Genomic DNA, 15,779 nt, shown 5'->3' with positions numbered 1-15,779 from the left:
GGACCGGACCCGCGGCTCCGGCCTCGGCTCAGCCCAGGCCCGGCCCGGCCCTGGCCTGCCCTTTCCCTCCCCGCCGCTGCCGCCGCTGAACGGGACCCGGGCACTACCCAGCGGCCCCGAGCGCTGCGCAGGAAGTGACGTCCATCTCCCGCGCCGCCGGGAAGCCACTTCCGGCGCCCTCCAGGATAAAAGGCTCCGCGGGAGGCTCGCGGTCTCTTCTTCGCCGCGCGGCCCAAGATGGCGGACACGCAGGTGAGGGGCGGAGCGGAGCCTGCCCGCGGGCGTGCTCCGGACACACCGCGGAGCCCGCTCGGCCTCGGCACGGAGCGGCTGCGGCCCGGAGACGGGCGGCGGGAGCGGCCTGAGCGCCGCGGTGAGGCGGGGGTGGTGACTGCCGGGGGGCCGGGCCCGGCGATGGGGCCCCGGAGCCGCCGGGGTCAGGGGGAGGATCCCGGCGCCGATCCCGGCGTTGGGGTCAGGATCCCGGTGCCGTTCCCGGCCTTGGGGTCAGGACCCCGGTGTCGTTCCCGGTGCCCCCCGTGACCGTTCCCGTTCCCCGCAGACGGAGCGCGCGTACCAGAAGCAGCCCACCATCTTCCAGAACAAGAAGCGGGTGCTGCTGGGCGAGGGTGGCAAGGAGAAGCTGCCCCGGTACTACAAGAACATCGGCCTCGGCTTCAAGACCCCCAAGGAGGTGACGTGGGGCAGGGCGTGTCCCACCACCCCCGGCACCGCCCAGGCCACCCCGGACCCCGTCCCCAGGGCCCTCATCCAGCCCCGGGCTCGGTGCTGGCTCCTGCAGGTGGTGACCAGCACCACCGGGTCCTGCTGCCCCACGCCTGGAGCACTCCGGGGGGGGAGTGTGGCCCGAGGGCAGGTCCCAGCACTGAGCCTGGTTCAGCCTCATCCCATGGGCCCAGACCCCTCTGTGAAGCCTTCCCCCCTCCTGCAGCTCAAGGCTCCCACCCAACTTGGTGTCACCTTAACGTCGACCACGGGTGCCCTCGCTCCCCGACACTGGCCACGCGTGGTCCTGGAAGCGTTTCTCATCCATCTGCTAACTCCTCTCTCTACAGGCCATTGAGGGCACCTACATTGACAAGAAGTGTCCCTTCACGGGCAACGTGTCCATCCGTGGCCGCATCCTCTCGGGTGAGTGGTGGTTCCTCGAGGGGCAGCACCCATGGGTGCTCATGCTCTGTCCTGGAGCTCCTGGCAGCCCCAGTGAGGTCCTCGGGCAGCATGTGATGTCTTTCTCTCACGATGGTCTTCCAAGCCCCCCGGTGAAGGGGCTCTGCTGACAGTGCCATGTGGCTTTGCTGATGCCCAGCCCGAGGAACCGGCCATGGTGGGGTCCTGCCAGATGTGCTGCTGCCCGGGGCAGATGCTGGGGCCAGGCAGTGTGGGTGTTGAGGGAGCGTATCAGGCTCTGCTTCGAGGGGCTTAGGAAGAAATGATGTGGTTTAGAATCAGATGTGAAGTTTGGAGCCTGGGGGTGAGGAGGAGAGCCCGGTCCATTGTGGCAGAGACCTTCAGAGCCCCCCAAGGGATCTGCCAGAGCTTGTTCTGGAGGTGAGGGAGGAGAAATGGGTGGGTGCTGAGAGCCTTGGGTTGTCCTCATCCTGCTGATCCATGGAGCTGCTGGTAGGCTGGAGCAGCTCTGCTCTGGAGAAAGGCTGAGAGAGCTGGGCTGGGTCAGCCTGGAGAAGAGAAGGCTCCTGAAGGGGAGACCTGAGAGCAGCTCCAGTGCCTAAAGGGGCTGCAGGAAAGCTGGAGAGGGGCTTGGGACAAGGACCTGTGGGGCCAGGCCAAGGGGAATGGCTTTAACCTGCCCAAGGGGAGACTGAGCTGAGCTCTTAGAGAGAAGCTCTTCCCTGTGAGGGTGCTGAGGCGCTGGCACAGGGTGCCCAGTGAAGCTGTGGCTGCCCCATCCCTGGCAGTGTTCAAGGCCAGGTTGGACACAGGGGCTTGGAGCAAGCTACTCCAGTGGAAGGGGTCCCTGCCCATGGCAGGGGTTGGAGCTGGAGGAGCTTTAAGCTCCCTCCAGGCCATCCCACTCCATGACTGTGTAACCACCCTGTCCTTGTTGTCCCAGGTGTGGTGACCAAGATGAAGATGCAGCGCACCATCGTCATCCGCAGGGATTACCTGCACTACATCCGCAAGTACAACCGCTTCGAGAAGCGCCACAAGAACATGTCCGTGCACCTCTCACCCTGCTTCAGGTACCTGCTGGCCCCATGGGGGGGTTGGGGGGTCACCAGACTGTTCCACACTGCTGAGCACTGCCTGACACCAACGCTGAGCCCACCCCTGGTATGGAACCCAGCAAGTGCCCACCTCCACGTGGCTTCATGGCCCCGTCTGACCCGGAACCTGCCTCTGGTGGTGATGTCCAATCTCACGATGGTCTTCAGAGCCCCCCAGCACGGGCCTGCTGACAACGCCAGTGGCAACTGCTGAACCAGAGACAGGTTCTGATCAGGTCACAGATAACAAGGGGGTGGCTTTAACCTGCCCAAGGAGTTAGTGGGGAGTTAGGAAGTTCTTCAGCACGAGGGTGGTGGGACACTGGCACAGGGTGCCCAGAGAAGCTGTGGCTGCCCCATCCCTGGCAGTGTTCAAGGCCAGGTTGGACACAGGGCCTTGGAGCAAGCTGCTCCAGTGGAAGGGGTCCCTGCCCGTGGCAGGGGTTGGAACTGAATGAGCTTTAAAATCCCTTCAACCCCAACCATTCCATGATGATCCCGTGTTCCTCACTTAAAGGCTGAGGATGGGCTCAGAGCTGGTGGGTTTTGTCCACCACTCAAGTCCTGAGCCTCTTATGCAGGTGTCACAGCCTCCCTTGTCCACCTAAAGAAGGGGTTAGCATCCTCCAGGCACCCCTGTGTGACCAGGAGGAAATCTCCCCGTCACTGCGGGGTTCCCTTCCATGCTCATCCCTCAGCCCCTCTTGAGCCTCAGCCCAGTGGGGAGCGATGGGCTCCATGGGGGCAACAGCTCCCCTTGGGGCTCCAAAACCAGACCAGCTCACTTTAGATCTTCATCTGAGGTGGCCTCTGGTGCATGTCTCTGGGGGGCACCGGGCAGTGGTGCCCAGAGGCCGTGGGGAGGGGAGTCGGGAGCGGCTGCAATCCCAGGAATGTCTGTGCAGGGACGTGCAGATCGGGGACATCGTCACGGTGGGTGAGTGCCGGCCCCTCAGCAAGACCGTGCGCTTCAACGTGCTCAAGGTCACCAAAGCTGCGGGCACCAAGAAGCAGTTCCAGAAGTTCTGAGGCAGCAGCTGCAGAAATAAACGTGATGGAAAGGTCCCTGTGTGTGGTGGTGCCAGGGGGAGCGGCACGGGGGCACCGGGGTGTCTGTCAGAGAGCCATGGAGTGGGGCTGGAGAAGAGCTCAAGGTTGGACAGGGCTTGGAGCGAGCTGCTCTAGTGGAAGGGGTCCCTGCCCATGGCAGGGGTTGGAGCTGGAGGGGCTTCAAGGTCCTTTCCAGTCCGACCCATTCCATGATTCCAAGTGCTGCAGAAGGCTTCAGAGGCTCCATCGCAGCAGCTGCTAGATCCTGATGTTCCCATCACCCAGATGGGATCCCAGCAAAATCCTGGTTTTCCAGCCTCGGGGCACCAGGAGGCTCATGTCATCCTTGGGGAGGCGGACCTGGGGCTTGATCCAGTGGAGCAGACCGGAGCAGAGATGTTCCTACTGGGAAGGGTGGGGAAAGGTGCTGTGGCCAGCAGAGCAATGGAGACACCTCTTGGAGGCCACTCTCTGCTGTCCCTTATAAGGTGTGAGGGGGACAGGATGTCACCAGAAGGGCTGGGCCGTGTCCACAGAAGGTGTCGCCATGAAGGCTTCTGGGTCCGTGTCTGAAACCAGCCCCGTGGAGAGCCAGGGCTTGGATCCACATGGACAAGGGATCCTTGTGCTCTGCCTCTGGCTTCCAGTCACCGTCCTGCCCATAGGCTGTGCTCAGGCAGCTCCTGCCATCCCAACCCTGTTTGCTCCACCACATCAAGTGGTGCCACGTGGAGCATCCAACCGGCTCCGATGGGATGGAGCCCCAGCGTCTCCCCCAGAGCCCCCCCTGGGTCCTGCCCAGTCCCTCACCTACTGCTGCCACTGCTCCCAACCCTGTCCCTGGCAGGGGGAGCGCAGCACGTGGTGTGAGAGAACATCATCGTCATCCTGCTCTTCTTCCTTGGAGGGTGTTTGCACCCAGGTGTGCCCCCCTGCACCTCAGTAACCACCCTCCCCTGTGTCACACCCCCCCACACACACCTTCCATGTCAACCCCCCCCCCGTGCACCCCAGTGTGTGTGTCCCATCTGCACCCCTTCTACTGCTTGGGGGGGCAGCCCCACACCCCCATTGCTGGGTCCCCCCGGCGCAGGCAGCAGCAGACGCAGCCTCAACAACAAACCAGCCCCTTTATTGCAGCTGGGTCTGACCCCCAGAGCCCCCCCATGCACCCGCCCCACACCCCTCCCAGGGCACCCACAACCCCCCAGCGCGCCCCACGAGCAGTTGGTGGGTGCCAGGGCTGCAGCCACCCATGGAGGGGGCCAGGGTCCTGCCCTGCCACTGCCCCCCGGCTGCAGAGGTCAGAGGGGGGGCTCGCCCTCGGGGGGCTGGCACAGGAAGGGCGAGGTGACGGCGTGAGCCTGCGCGATGGCCGCCAGCTCCTTGAGGAACTCGCTGAAGATGACGGCGCTGTAGACCCCGTTCCGCACGCGCAGCGCCGGGCTCTGCCGCTCGCCCCACGGCCACGGGCCCCCTGCGCCCCCCCCGGCCCGTGGCCCCGGTGCTGGGCCCAGCCGCAGCCGCGTGGGGCTGGAGCTGGGCCGCAACAGCAGCTCCCCAAGCGACGGCCGCCGGCTGCGGGCTGGGGCCGACAGTCAGGGGGGGGCATGGACGCCCCCACACTGCGGGAGGCCAGTGCCCCGAGCACCCCTGACACCCCCTGACCCACTGCGGGGACCCACACAGTGCCCAGCCCCTGTACAACACCATGTCCCCATCTCATATACCCACATCCCATGTCTCACATCCCGATCCCATGTCCCCATCTCATATCCCCACATCCCTCCACCATGTCCCCATCCCATATCCCTTTCCCAGGTCCCCACCTCATATCCCCCATCCCACATTCCCCTATCCCGTATCTCCCACCCAACATCCCCATCCCATGTTCCCACCCCATGTCCCATCAGTGTCCCCATCCTGTATCCCCATCTCATGTCCCTTCAGTGTCCCCATCCCCTGTCCCCATCTCATATCCCCATCCCACGTCTCCCATCCCATGTCCCATCAGTGTCCCCATCCTGTATCCCCATCTCATGTCCCTTCAGTGTCCCCATCCCATGTCTCCCATCCCACATCCCCATCCGATGTTCCCACCCCCTGTCCCATCAGTGTCCCCACCCCATATTCCCATCCCATGTCGCCTCAGGGTCCCCATCTCATATCCCCACCCATATCCCCAACCCCTGTCCCCATCCCATGTCCTCACCCGGGGTCTCGCTGCGCCGAGGGGGAGTCCCTGTGCCCGAGCCCTCGGTGCCCTCGAGCCGCCCGATCAGGTACTTCTTGGCCTTGAAGAGCAGCACCGGGAAATCCTCCTGCGTGGCCGCGAACGCCTCGATCTTGTTCTTCACGGAGCCCAGGACCTGCGGCAGGAGCAGAGGGCACAGGAGGGGCTGGGACCCCCACCTGGGACCCACCCAGGGCCCCAAGCGAATGCCGCACCGGTACCTGCAGCAGGGACTTGACGCTGGGCTGGAAAACCATGTTGGTGTTGAGCAGGAAGGAGCGGAGCAGGGGCTGGGGGTAGCAGGCGAGCTGGGCCACGAGCCCCGTGAGCAGCACGTTCACGTACAGCGAGTTGTGGGGCATGTTCTCCAGCTTGGCCAGCAGCGCCGACACGAAGGGACCTGCGCCGGCAGCGGCGGCTCAGCCGACACCGGCACCTGGAGCCACCGGCACCACCGCGAGGCGGGGGGGGGCTCATGGGCAGTGGGACCCCCCCACGTGAAGGGCTGGCTGGGGTCAGCCCTGTGGCCAGTGCGACCCCCTGGTACAACCCCATCTCCCAGCTGTGAAGGGCTGGTTGGAGCAGCTCCACATACCCACATCCCACCTATGGAGGGCTGCCTGGGGGCAACCCTGTGGCCACTGTGACCCTCTGGTACAACCCCATATCCCAGCTGCAAAGGGCTGATTTGGGGCAGCCTCGTATCCCGCTGTCCCACCAGTGAGGGGCTGGTTATGGGGCAGCCCCACCACCCCATGGGCTCACCTGTGAAGGGCTGGTTGGGGGGCGGCCCCACAGCTCGCGGCGGGGAAGCCACTGCTTGTGCCAGCGGGTCCGGTGGCCGCGGGGGGGGGCTGGTGAAGCTGGTGAAGGTCTCCTCCTCCTCCTCATCCTCCTCCTCCTCATGCGGCACTTTGGGGGGATCGTGGGGCTCAGTGGCCCCCTCATCCCCATCGTCCCCATCGCTGCCATTCTTCATCCTGGCCTCGAGCCTTTGCAGCTCCTCGGTGAAGGCCTCGATGGTGCCGCCGTTGGGCTCCGCGGGCGCGTTGGCCAAGAGCTCGTCCAGCACCGAGTCCACAGCGGGCAGCGGCTCCCGCGGCCGGGGCCTCCCCTCGCCCCCGTCCTCCTCCTCCTCCTCCTCCTCCTCCTCCTCCCGCTGCCGCCGCCGAACTTTCTTCACCACCACATCGCCCTCGGGCCGGCCCGGAGCCGCCGGCACATGCGTCCCGTTAACCACCGGCCCCGACTCCCGGCGCTCGGGGCTGGGCCCGGCCGTGCCGGTGTCACCGGCGCCACCACCGGGGGGTCCCTCCGGCAAACCCCGTTTCTTTGTCCGTGGGGATGGGGGACGTGGGGCAGTGGTGTCTGTGGGGAGCCCGTCCCCATCGCCCCGCGGCTCCTCGCCATCGTAGGGCGCTGACCACACGCGGCAGGCCCACGCGCAGCGGTCGATGCTGTGCCGCGCGTCCCGCAAGTATTCCAGGTAATTCCCGTCCAGCTCCGACACCTCATCCCACCTCCCAGCGCGGTGCCCAGGGCTGCCAGAGGGGGTTCCGGGAGAGCGCGGGGCCGCGCCATTGCCGTCACTCGCCGCATTGTGCTGCCGCATGAAGAAGGAGAGACGGGATGGGGTGGACGGCTTCGGCGCCGGTGCCGGTGCTGCGTCCGTGGTGGGGCTGCCAGGACCTGTGGGGAGGGCAAAGGGCTGGGACTGGGACTGGGGGTGACCTGGCAACCCAAGGAACACCAGGCTCAGCATGGGAATAAAGGTTGACCTGGCAGCCCAAAGGACACTGGGACAGCACAAAGGCAGCTCAAGGCTGGGATATGGGTTGACCCGGCAGCCCGAGGGATACAGGGCTGGGCTATGGGGTGATCTGGCAGCCCAGGGGACAGAGGGTTGGCATATGGGTGACCAGGGGACACAGGGACACTGGCTCCGTACCCCTGCTCCAGGCAGCCGGATCCTGGTCACGGGGGGGCAGGGGCGGGCTCTGGGGCTGGCAGCACTGTGGGATGAGGGACAGGAACTTGGCAGCCGTCCTGCCATAGATGTCCAGGTCTCTGACCGCCCGCTTCTGGCTCAGCATGAGGTGGCTGCAGGGCAGCAGGTACCTGGGGGACACACACATCAGGGGACACGTGTGTGGGGGGAACACACATGCAGGGGGACATGTGTTGGGGGGACAAGTGTGTGCTGTCAGGACAGGGGGGGTACCTGAGCACCAGCTGCAGCATCACGTCCTCACAGTTGAGGCTGAGCAGGGTCCGGAAGAGGCTCAGGGACACCATGCAGAGCTGGGGACAGCGCCACATCAGGGGATGCAGTGGGGCAGCCCATTGGGCAGCGCCATGGGGCAGCCCCGCAGCGGGGAAGGGCCATGGCTGGACAGTCCATTGGGGTGTCCATGGGGCAGCCCTGCAGTGGGGCAGCAGCTCAGGGCGCTGTGGGAGGTTCCGGGGGCAGTCTGTGGGGCAGCCCCCAGGGCAGCCCCGGCACTCACCCGGGCATTGCTGTTGATGCGGGCAATGAGCGTGTCCAGGATGGTGCTGCCGTCGTGGCGGTGCAGCAGGAGGAAGCGCAGGAAGGTGCGGAGCAGCGCCGGAGCGCTGGCGCTGCGCAGGAACAGCTCCAGGTACGCGGTGCTGGCCACCGCCTCCTCCACCGATGTCTGCGGGCACGGCATCGTGGGGCTGGGGCTGGCCCTGGACCCAGGGGCAGGAGCTGGGAGGCAGGGTCTATGGGGCAGGGTCCATGGGGCTGTGGGACTCACCTTGTGCAGTGCCGGGCCCATGACGGGCACCAGGAACCCGTTGTGGATGTATTCTACCAGCTGCTTCTGCACCAGCGGGTGGGCGACCTGTGGGGCACGAAACAAGGAGCATGGCCATGGCCAGACCCACAGCAGAGTCACGAGCCCCACAGTGGTCTCCTGCCCCGCGGCCCTCCCTGGACCTCCCCCCCCCGCAGTACCTGAAGAACGGCATTGCAGAACTCAAGGCTGTTGATGAAGAGCACAAGCGGGGCCACCCCCAGCCAGTCGCGGCGCCGCAGCCGGTGCCATTCGTCACCTGGTACCTCCAGGCGCCGCGGCAGCGACGAGTACAGAGCGCTCAGCCCCGCGGCCAGCACCTGTGGGGACACGGGCACAGGCATGGAGACCTGCATCCAACATCCCATCCCGACATCGCAACCCAATATCTTCGTCCAATCTCCGCCCCTCCAAGTTCTCCATCTCCATCCTCTCCATCTCCATCCCTCCAAGTTCTCCATCTCCATCCTGACATCTCGAATCCTCCAAGTTCTCCATCTCCATCCTCTCCATCTCCACCCTGACATCTTGAATCCTCCAAGTTCTCCATTTCCACCCCCTCCACTGCCATCCCCTCCGCCTCCACCCTCTCTATCCCCCTTACCTTATCTCCATTCTCCATACCCACTCTCCATTCCTCTGCCTCCATCCCCTCCATCTCCATCCCTCCACCTCCATCTTGTCCATCCCTATCGCCTCCACCTCCATCCCCTTCATCCGCATCCTTCCACCCCCATCTCCCAGTTCTCCATCTGTACCGGGCAGAAGTAGGAGTTGTCGGTGATGGACTTGGCCACGGCGTGGTTGTTGGCCGACATGGCCATGATGAGCAGCAGCGCATCCCTGGCCTGCTGCCCCAGGACGCCCTCGTGGTGGATGAAGGGGACGAGGAGCGAGAAGATGATGATGTTGGCGGGGCCCTGCTCAGAGGGGCTGTGGAAGAAGAGCTCCAGGATGGCAGGCTCCTTGGCCACGCAGACGCAGAGCTGGTTGAGCAGGAGGACGAGGCCGTGCTGCAGCGCGGGGGACGAGGGCTGTGCGCACAGGCGCAGGAGGCGCAGGAGCGGGGCGCGCACGGCACCGTGCCGCAGCACCGCCTGCCGCGCCTGCGCCAGCAGCACCTCGTAGAGCCGCAGCTGCTCCAGGCGCTGCTCCTCGGGGAAGCCGCTGCGAGCGTGCCAGCGCAGCAGCCGCGCCAGCACCTGCTCCTGCGCCACGAACGCCAGGATGGGTCCCGGCTGCGCCGCGCCCGCCCGCGGCCGCTCCTCTGCCAACAGCTGCAGCATCTGCAGCGAGTGGTTCCGCACTGCTGCCACGTCATCCGGGGTCGGGGGGCAGCCGCCACGCTCCAGCACCCGCAGCACCTGCGGGACGGGGATCGGTGAGTGCCGGGGTCCATGTCCCCGTGTGGTGGTGGGACCCGACACGACACATGGCAGCGGGGTGGGATGCCACAGTCCCCATTCCCATGGTGGTCCATGTCTCCTTGTGGTGGTGAACAGGACGTGACACATGGTGGTGGCACTAAGTGCCATGTCCCCATGGTTACGACATGGCACAAGGTATGGTGGCAGCAGCATTGAATGCAAGGGTCTATGTATGTTGGTGGCGGGACACGACATGACACAGAGCGGTCCATGTCCCCATGTGGTGGTGGGACATGACGTATGCTGGCAGCACTGGGTGCTCGGGTTCCCATCCCCATGCCATGTCCCTGTGATGGTCCATGTCCCCACGTAGCAGTGGAGAGCCCTGACATGACATGTGGTGGCAACACTGGGTGCCAGGGTCCATGTCCTCATGTGGTGGGACATGATAAGATGCCTGGTGGCCACATTGAGTGCCGTGTCCCCATATCCCTGTGCCGTGTTCCCATGTCCCCACAGCTCACCTGGGACCAGTGGTTCTTGAAGACCATGAGGCAGGTCTCGGGGTCGGCAGTGACGGGGCTGGTGGCGCCGGTGCTGCGGGGGGGCCTCTGCCCACCCGCCCGCGGTGTCAGCTTGGACAGCCAGCTCATCCGCTCCATGGCCAACGCGCTCAATGGCACCAGGACGGGGCTGCCACCACGGGGACACTCACCCCATGCTGGTGGCACACAGGGCTGCACTGTGGGGACAGCGGTGACTCAGAGACCACAAGGACAGGGCAACCCCATAAGGTCTCCATCTCCATCCCTCCACCTCCATCCCTCCATCTCTATCACTCCAACCCCATCCCAACATCTCCATCTCCTCCATCTCCATCCCTCCATCTCTGACCCCGGCACCACTCGGCAGCACAGGGAGCACTGGGACCCAGCAGCCGGTGCCATGGAGCACGTGGTGGCCCCAGGCCAGGCCTGGCGGTGACGGGATGGAGCAGCCAGGTGACCGCATGGTGCCAGAGCACCGGGAACAGCACGAGGAAGGGGATGGGCGGGTGCCAGTGGCGCTCCCAGCCCTGCACTTTGGACTGGGAGCAGCCCAGCCCCAGCATGGGGGAAGCTCCCAGCACCCAACCAGGATAACGGGACAACTGGGACGGCCACCCCGGCTCCATCCTACTCCATCCCATCACCTCCACCCTACCTGGCTCTATCCTATCAGCTCCATCCCAACCACCTCAATCCCATTGGCTCCATCCTCGCTCCATCCCAACACGTGTCCCTGTTGCAGGACATGGCTCTGGCCTCTCCCGTGGTGCCGGGTGATTCCCGGTGCCCACTGGCACACAGACACCGGGACGAGCCCCGGCACAGCCGGGAGATACCGGCCCCATGGCAGCCCCATTCGGGCAGCTCTGTGCACATCCCCGGGCCGGTGCCCCGGAACAGCCGGAGCCCCGTGCCCGGAGCAGGGTCCCGGTAGCCCGGGAAAGGCCTTGTCGCGGTCCCCGCGTGTGCCCGGGGCAGGCACAGGGCACGACCCGGTGCCCCGGTACGAGCGGGGGCCGGTACCGGATCCCGCCGCCGCCTACCTGGGGTCAAGGTCACGGCAGCTCCGTCCCGTCAGCGCCGACCCTGAGGGGATCGAGGAGGCGTCGGGCGGACGCTGGGCCCGGCCCCGAGCCCCGGTACCGGCCGCGGCCCGGTTCGACTCCGGCGGCGCGGCGCGGCCCAGGCCCGGCCCCGCTCCCGGCCCCACCTTGGGTCCCCCCGGCCCGGGTCCCCCGCGGGGCCCCTCCCAGCCGGGTCCCCGCCCGTTCCCCGCCCGCAGGCCCCGGCCCGCCCCGGCCCCGGCCCCGGCCCGGCTCCGCTCCCCCGGCCCCGCCGCTCACCAGCCGCCCCCCCCGCGGGCCGCGCACGACCGCCGCCATCTTCCCGCCGCCGCCCGGCGCGCCGGACGCGCAGGACACGCCCACCGCCGGCATAGGCCACGCCCCGTGTCAGGGTCACCACGCCCACTGTCAGGTAGACCCCGCCCATTGCCTCTTTGACCACGCCTTCCTATACTGAGGACCCACCCCGCCCGTTCCGTGGGCGGGGTCAGGCGGGGCGTTGCTGAGCGCTCATTGGCTGTTCTGAGCACGGGGTGGGGCCAGCCGGGGAGGCGGGGCCTGAGCCCTGGGGAGTCGCGTGGGTCGAGGGGCGCTGGGGACGGGAGCGGGGAAGCGGCTGGGAGCAGGGAGCACCCTAAAGCGGGAGCCCCCGCAACGGGACCCTCCCTGCACCACGAACCCTGCTCCAGGGACCGCCTGCACCGGGCGTCCCCTGCACGGGGACCCCCAACGGGACCCTCCCTGCACCACGAACCCTGCTCCAGGGACTGCCTGCACCGGGCGTCCCCTGCACGGGGACCCTCCCTGCACCACGAACCCTGCTCCAGGGACTGCCTGCACCGGGCGTCCCCTGCACGGGGACCCTCCCTGCACCACGAACCCTGCTCCAGGGACCGCCTGCACCGGGCGTCCCCTGCACGGGGGACCCCCAATGGGAACCCCCCTGCACTGGGCACCCCCTACACCAGGTACCGCCTGCACACAGCACCCCGCTACAACCGGAGCCCCCATTCAAAGGGCACCCCCACAGTGGGCACCCCCATAGCAAGCACCCCCCTACACTGCGTACCCCTCACCGGGAACCCCCTCGACAGGAACCCCTGCACTGGGCACCCCCATAACGGGCACCCCGGGCTCTGCTCCATCAGCCTAAGACAGATACCGGGAGCTGCCACCGTGCCTGGAGCAGCCGCGGCCATGGGCACCGGCCCCGGCCCCAGGCTCCACCGGTGACACCGCAGGGACCGGAGTTGCCAGGGCGCTGGCGGCTGCGTCACGGTGCCTGGGGACAAGCTCTGTGTCACTGCTGGGCTGCAGCACTGGTACCGAGAGCAGGAACCGAGACCCACGGCACGGGATGAGCAGCACCGGCCACCGGCTGTGCCTGCGGTGGCTCCGGCGGCAACTCTGGTGGTGAGCAGGAGCCGGGTGGGTGCTGACGATGGGGCTGGTGAGGTCAGTGACCACCATAGGGTGGCCCCTGATGTCCCTCTGACCCCCCAGCAGCCCCGAGCCCCACCACAACTGGACGCTGGACCCCTCCGGTGACCGGTATTACTGGTGGATCACGGTCATGGTGCTGCCCATCCTCTACAACTTCATTGTCCCCATTTGCAGGTGACAGAGGGGACACGGGGGGTGATGGGGGTCCTGGTGCTGGTGGCAGCGCTGACGGTGCGGGTTCCAGGTTGTGCTTCCCGGAGGTGCAGGACCAGCTCCCACGGCTGTGGCTGGGCCTGGACACCCTCAGTGACGTGTTGTACCTGGGGGACATCGGCGTGAGGCTCCACACGGGTGTGTGACCCACAGGGACCCCCACTCTGTCCCACTGCGACCCACAGAGTGACCCATAGTGCCCCACACCTGCCCCACATACCCCCAGCCCCACCCCACGCCTGCCCTTCACACCACCCCCATGCCAGCCCACACACCGCCATCATCCCATACCCCCAAAGCCCCACACCTCCTGCACTGCCTCCTCCCCCATACCACTGCTCTCCCCCCACAGCCTTCCCTGAGGACGGGCTCCTGGTGCGGGACCGGGTCCGCATCCGCCGCCGGTACCTTTGGTCCCGCTCGTTCTGGTGGGACGTGGCATCATCGGCACCACTGGAGCTGCTGTGGCGGCGCCCGGAGGCTCGTGCCACGCGGTGGCTGCGGGCACGGCGCCTGTGCGAGGCCTGGCAGCGCCGCGAGACGCGGGCGGCACGTCCCGGTGGCCTGCGCGTGGCCGCGCTGCTGCTGGGCGCCGTGGCCGCGCTCCACAGCCTCGCCTGCGCCTATTTCGCACTCTCGGTGCGCCTCGGGCTCGGCTCCGACGCCTGGGTCTGCCCCAGCAGCACCGGCGTCTGGCGCCGGTACCTGCACAGCTTCTACACGGCCACGCTGCTGCTCGCCACCGTGGGGGACACGCCGACACCACGCCGCGTGCCCGAGCTACTCTTCGCCACCTTCAGCTTCCTCCTGGGGGTCCTGGCCTTCGCCACCATCACCGGCAGCATCGGCGCCGTGGTGGGAGCCACGCGCGGAGCCTGGCACTGCGACGCCGCGGCCGTGAGGCAGCTGCTGGGGCCTGGGGAACTGCGGCGGCGCCTGCAGCGGTGGCGGCCAGAGCCAGCACTGGCAGTGGAGCAGAGCACGCTGCGGGCACTGCCACGGGCGCTGCACGAGGAGCTGGCGGCCGCGGCGCACCTGCGGGCTCTGAGCCGCGTCGGCGTGTTCCGTGGCTGCGAGCGCGGCGTCCTGCGGCGCCTCGTGCTGCGCCTGCGGGCTCAGGGCTACGGCCCCGGGGAGCCCGTGTGCCGCCGCGGCCACGTGGGCCGGCACATGTTCTTCATCCGCAGCGGGCTCGTGGCAGTGCTGGGCGACGACGGCGCCACCCCCGTGGCTGTGCTGGGCCGGGGCAGGTACTTCGGGGAGCTCAGCCTCATCCACATCCCCGGTGAGCATCGCAGGGGGGCGGGGGCGGCCCTGTGGGGCAGCGTGGGTCAGCAGTGGGTCACTGTGGGGCAGTGTGGGTCAGCAGTGGGTCACTGTGGGGCAATGTGGGTCACTGTGCACCAGGTGTGTGTCACTGTGGGTCAATGTGTGGGTCAGCAGTGGGTCACTGTGTGTCATGTAGGTCACTGTTGGTCACTGTGGGGCAGTGTGGGTCAGTGTGTGTCAATGTGGGTCAGCAGTGGGGCAGTGTGGGAGAGTGTGGATCACTGTGTGGGTCACCGTGTGGGGCACTGTGGGTCACTGTGTGGTGCAGCAGTGGGGCAGTGTGGGTCACTGTGTGGGTCACTGTATGGGTCAGCAGTGGGGCAGTGTGGGACAGTAGGGATCACTGTGTGGGTCACTGTGTGGGGCAGTGTGGGACACTGTGTGGGTCAGCACTGGGGCAGTGTGGGGCACTGTGTGGGTCACTGTGTGGGTCAGCAGTGAGGCAGCGTGGGGCAGTGTGGGTCACTGTGTGGGTCAGCACTGGGGCACCGTGGGGCACTGTGTGGGTCACTGTGTGGGTCAGCACTGGGGCACCATGGGGCACTGTGTGGGTCACTGTGTGGGTCAGCACTGGGGCACCGTGGGGCACTGTGTGGGTCACTGTGTGGGTCAGCGCTGGGGCACCGTGGGGCACTGTGTGGGTCACTGTGTGGGTCAGCGCTGGGGCACCGTGGGGCACTGTGGGTCACTGTGTGGGTCAGCGCTGGGGCACCGTGGGGCACTGTGTGGGTCACTGTGTGGGTCAGCGCTGGGGCACCGTGGGGCACTGTGTGGGTCACTGTGTGGGTCAGCAGTGAGGCAGCGTGGGGCACTGTGGGTCACTGTGTGTCAGTATGGAGACCAGCAGTAGGTCAGCGCCGCTCCCGCCCCGCAGGGAACCGCTGCGGGAACCGGCGCACGGCTGACATCGTGAGCGTGGGGCACTCGGAGCTGTTCCTGCTCTCCAAGCAGGACCTGCTCCAGGTCCTGGCAGAGTTCCCTGGCGCGCGTGCGGCGCTGGAGGCTGAGGGCCGGCGGCTGCTGCAGCTCACGGGCCGCCTGGACGCCGGGGCTGAGGCGGCGGCAGCAGCGGCCGCGCTCCGAGCGCAGGGGCTGGAGGAGGCCCTGGCGCAGCTGCGGGTGCGAGTGGCAGCGCTGGTGGCGCAGCTGGAGGCCACCGAGGGCCACCTGAGGCTGCGGGTGCAGCGCCTCGAGCGGCGGCTGCGGCAGCGCCGGGACGCAGAGGCCAGGGGGGGACAGGCCAAGGGGCAGGGTCCTGGTGCAGCGCCCAGGGCGCAGCATCCTGCTGGGGCTCAGGGTCACCCCAGGTCATAGCATGCCTCCAAAGCACAGCCCCTCCCCCCCCCAGGCCATATCATCCCCCATGTCACAGCATCCCCCCAAGGTGCAGGGTCCCCCCCCAGGTCCCACCTTTGCCCCTCCAGCTCTGGGGTCCTGCGGGTGTGACGGCAGCATGGGGGGACCCAA

At 67.2% G+C, this 15,779-nt stretch overlaps 5 protein-coding genes and 2 non-coding genes across 9 annotated transcripts in view; 5 read left to right on the top strand and 2 right to left on the bottom strand.

Annotated features, from left to right (window-relative positions):
- NUP98 (nucleoporin 98 and 96 precursor) overlaps positions 1–12,336 on the bottom strand; it is a 304,506-nt gene extending 292,170 nt beyond the window's left edge. The window contains exon 1 of the mRNA XM_061480073.1: positions 12,324–12,336. The gene's annotated coding sequence lies outside the window, so the exon portion shown is untranslated. The remainder of the gene's footprint in view (positions 1–12,323) is intronic.
- On the top strand, positions 154–3,314 carry RPS11 (ribosomal protein S11). Its single transcript, XM_061480104.1, has 5 exons — positions 154–252; positions 563–694; positions 1,077–1,152; positions 2,096–2,225; positions 3,155–3,314. The coding sequence occupies exons 1-5, from the start codon at positions 238–240 to the stop codon at positions 3,276–3,278; spliced, it is 477 nt and encodes a 158-aa protein (XP_061336088.1). The 5' UTR covers positions 154–237; the 3' UTR covers positions 3,279–3,314.
- LOC133283403 (small nucleolar RNA SNORD35) lies at positions 1,240–1,332 on the top strand. Its single transcript, XR_009747794.1, has one exon. It is a non-coding gene; the product is annotated as a small nucleolar RNA SNORD35 (small nucleolar RNA).
- LOC133283402 (small nucleolar RNA SNORD35) lies at positions 2,384–2,472 on the top strand. Its single transcript, XR_009747793.1, has one exon. It is a non-coding gene; the product is annotated as a small nucleolar RNA SNORD35 (small nucleolar RNA).
- Positions 4,532–11,733, bottom strand: FHIP1B (FHF complex subunit HOOK interacting protein 1B). Of its 3 annotated transcripts, none has more exons than XM_061480046.1 (13): positions 11,607–11,733; positions 11,307–11,349; positions 10,240–10,457; positions 9,107–9,712; positions 8,510–8,668; positions 8,310–8,396; positions 8,040–8,207; positions 7,754–7,833; positions 7,481–7,650; positions 6,298–7,221; positions 5,754–5,932; positions 5,512–5,668; positions 4,532–4,884 (listed from the first exon to the last, which is right to left on the bottom strand). In XM_061480046.1, exons 3-13 carry the CDS (start codon positions 10,375–10,377, stop codon positions 4,604–4,606), a joined length of 2,949 nt encoding a protein of 982 aa, XP_061336030.1. In that variant the 5' UTR covers positions 10,378–10,457; positions 11,307–11,349; positions 11,607–11,733; the 3' UTR covers positions 4,532–4,603. The 3 variants fall into 3 exon arrangements, with proteins under 3 accessions (XP_061336030.1, XP_061336031.1, XP_061336032.1); XM_061480048.1 differs by lacking the exon at positions 4,532–4,884 and having other exon boundaries at positions 5,518–5,668; positions 5,754–5,777; positions 5,878–5,932; XM_061480047.1 differs by lacking the exon at positions 11,307–11,349 and having other exon boundaries at positions 11,607–11,712.
- LOC133283368 (basic proline-rich protein-like) lies at positions 11,107–11,784 on the top strand. Its single transcript, XM_061480066.1, has one exon. It carries the CDS (start codon positions 11,107–11,109, stop codon positions 11,782–11,784), a length of 678 nt encoding a protein of 225 aa, XP_061336050.1.
- Positions 12,337–12,684: 348 nt separating the features above from the next.
- On the top strand, positions 12,685–15,626 carry CNGA4 (cyclic nucleotide gated channel subunit alpha 4). Its single transcript, XM_061480065.1, has 5 exons — positions 12,685–12,740; positions 12,831–12,944; positions 13,015–13,121; positions 13,336–14,268; positions 15,187–15,626. The coding sequence occupies exons 1-5, from the start codon at positions 12,685–12,687 to the stop codon at positions 15,624–15,626; spliced, it is 1,650 nt and encodes a 549-aa protein (XP_061336049.1).
- The last annotated feature ends 153 nt before the right edge of the window (positions 15,627–15,779 follow it).

This window comes from Pezoporus flaviventris, unplaced genomic scaffold (genome assembly GCF_033815535.1).
Source record: "Pezoporus flaviventris isolate CSIRO_AGI_PZ_B2104156 unplaced genomic scaffold, CSIRO_AGI_Pfla_v1 ptg000168l, whole genome shotgun sequence".
In the NCBI taxonomy this organism is placed as follows: Eukaryota; Metazoa; Chordata; class Aves; order Psittaciformes; family Psittacidae; genus Pezoporus; species Pezoporus flaviventris.
Note: the sequence above shows the minus strand (reverse complement) of the source record. Positions and strands in the feature narration are given on the sequence as shown.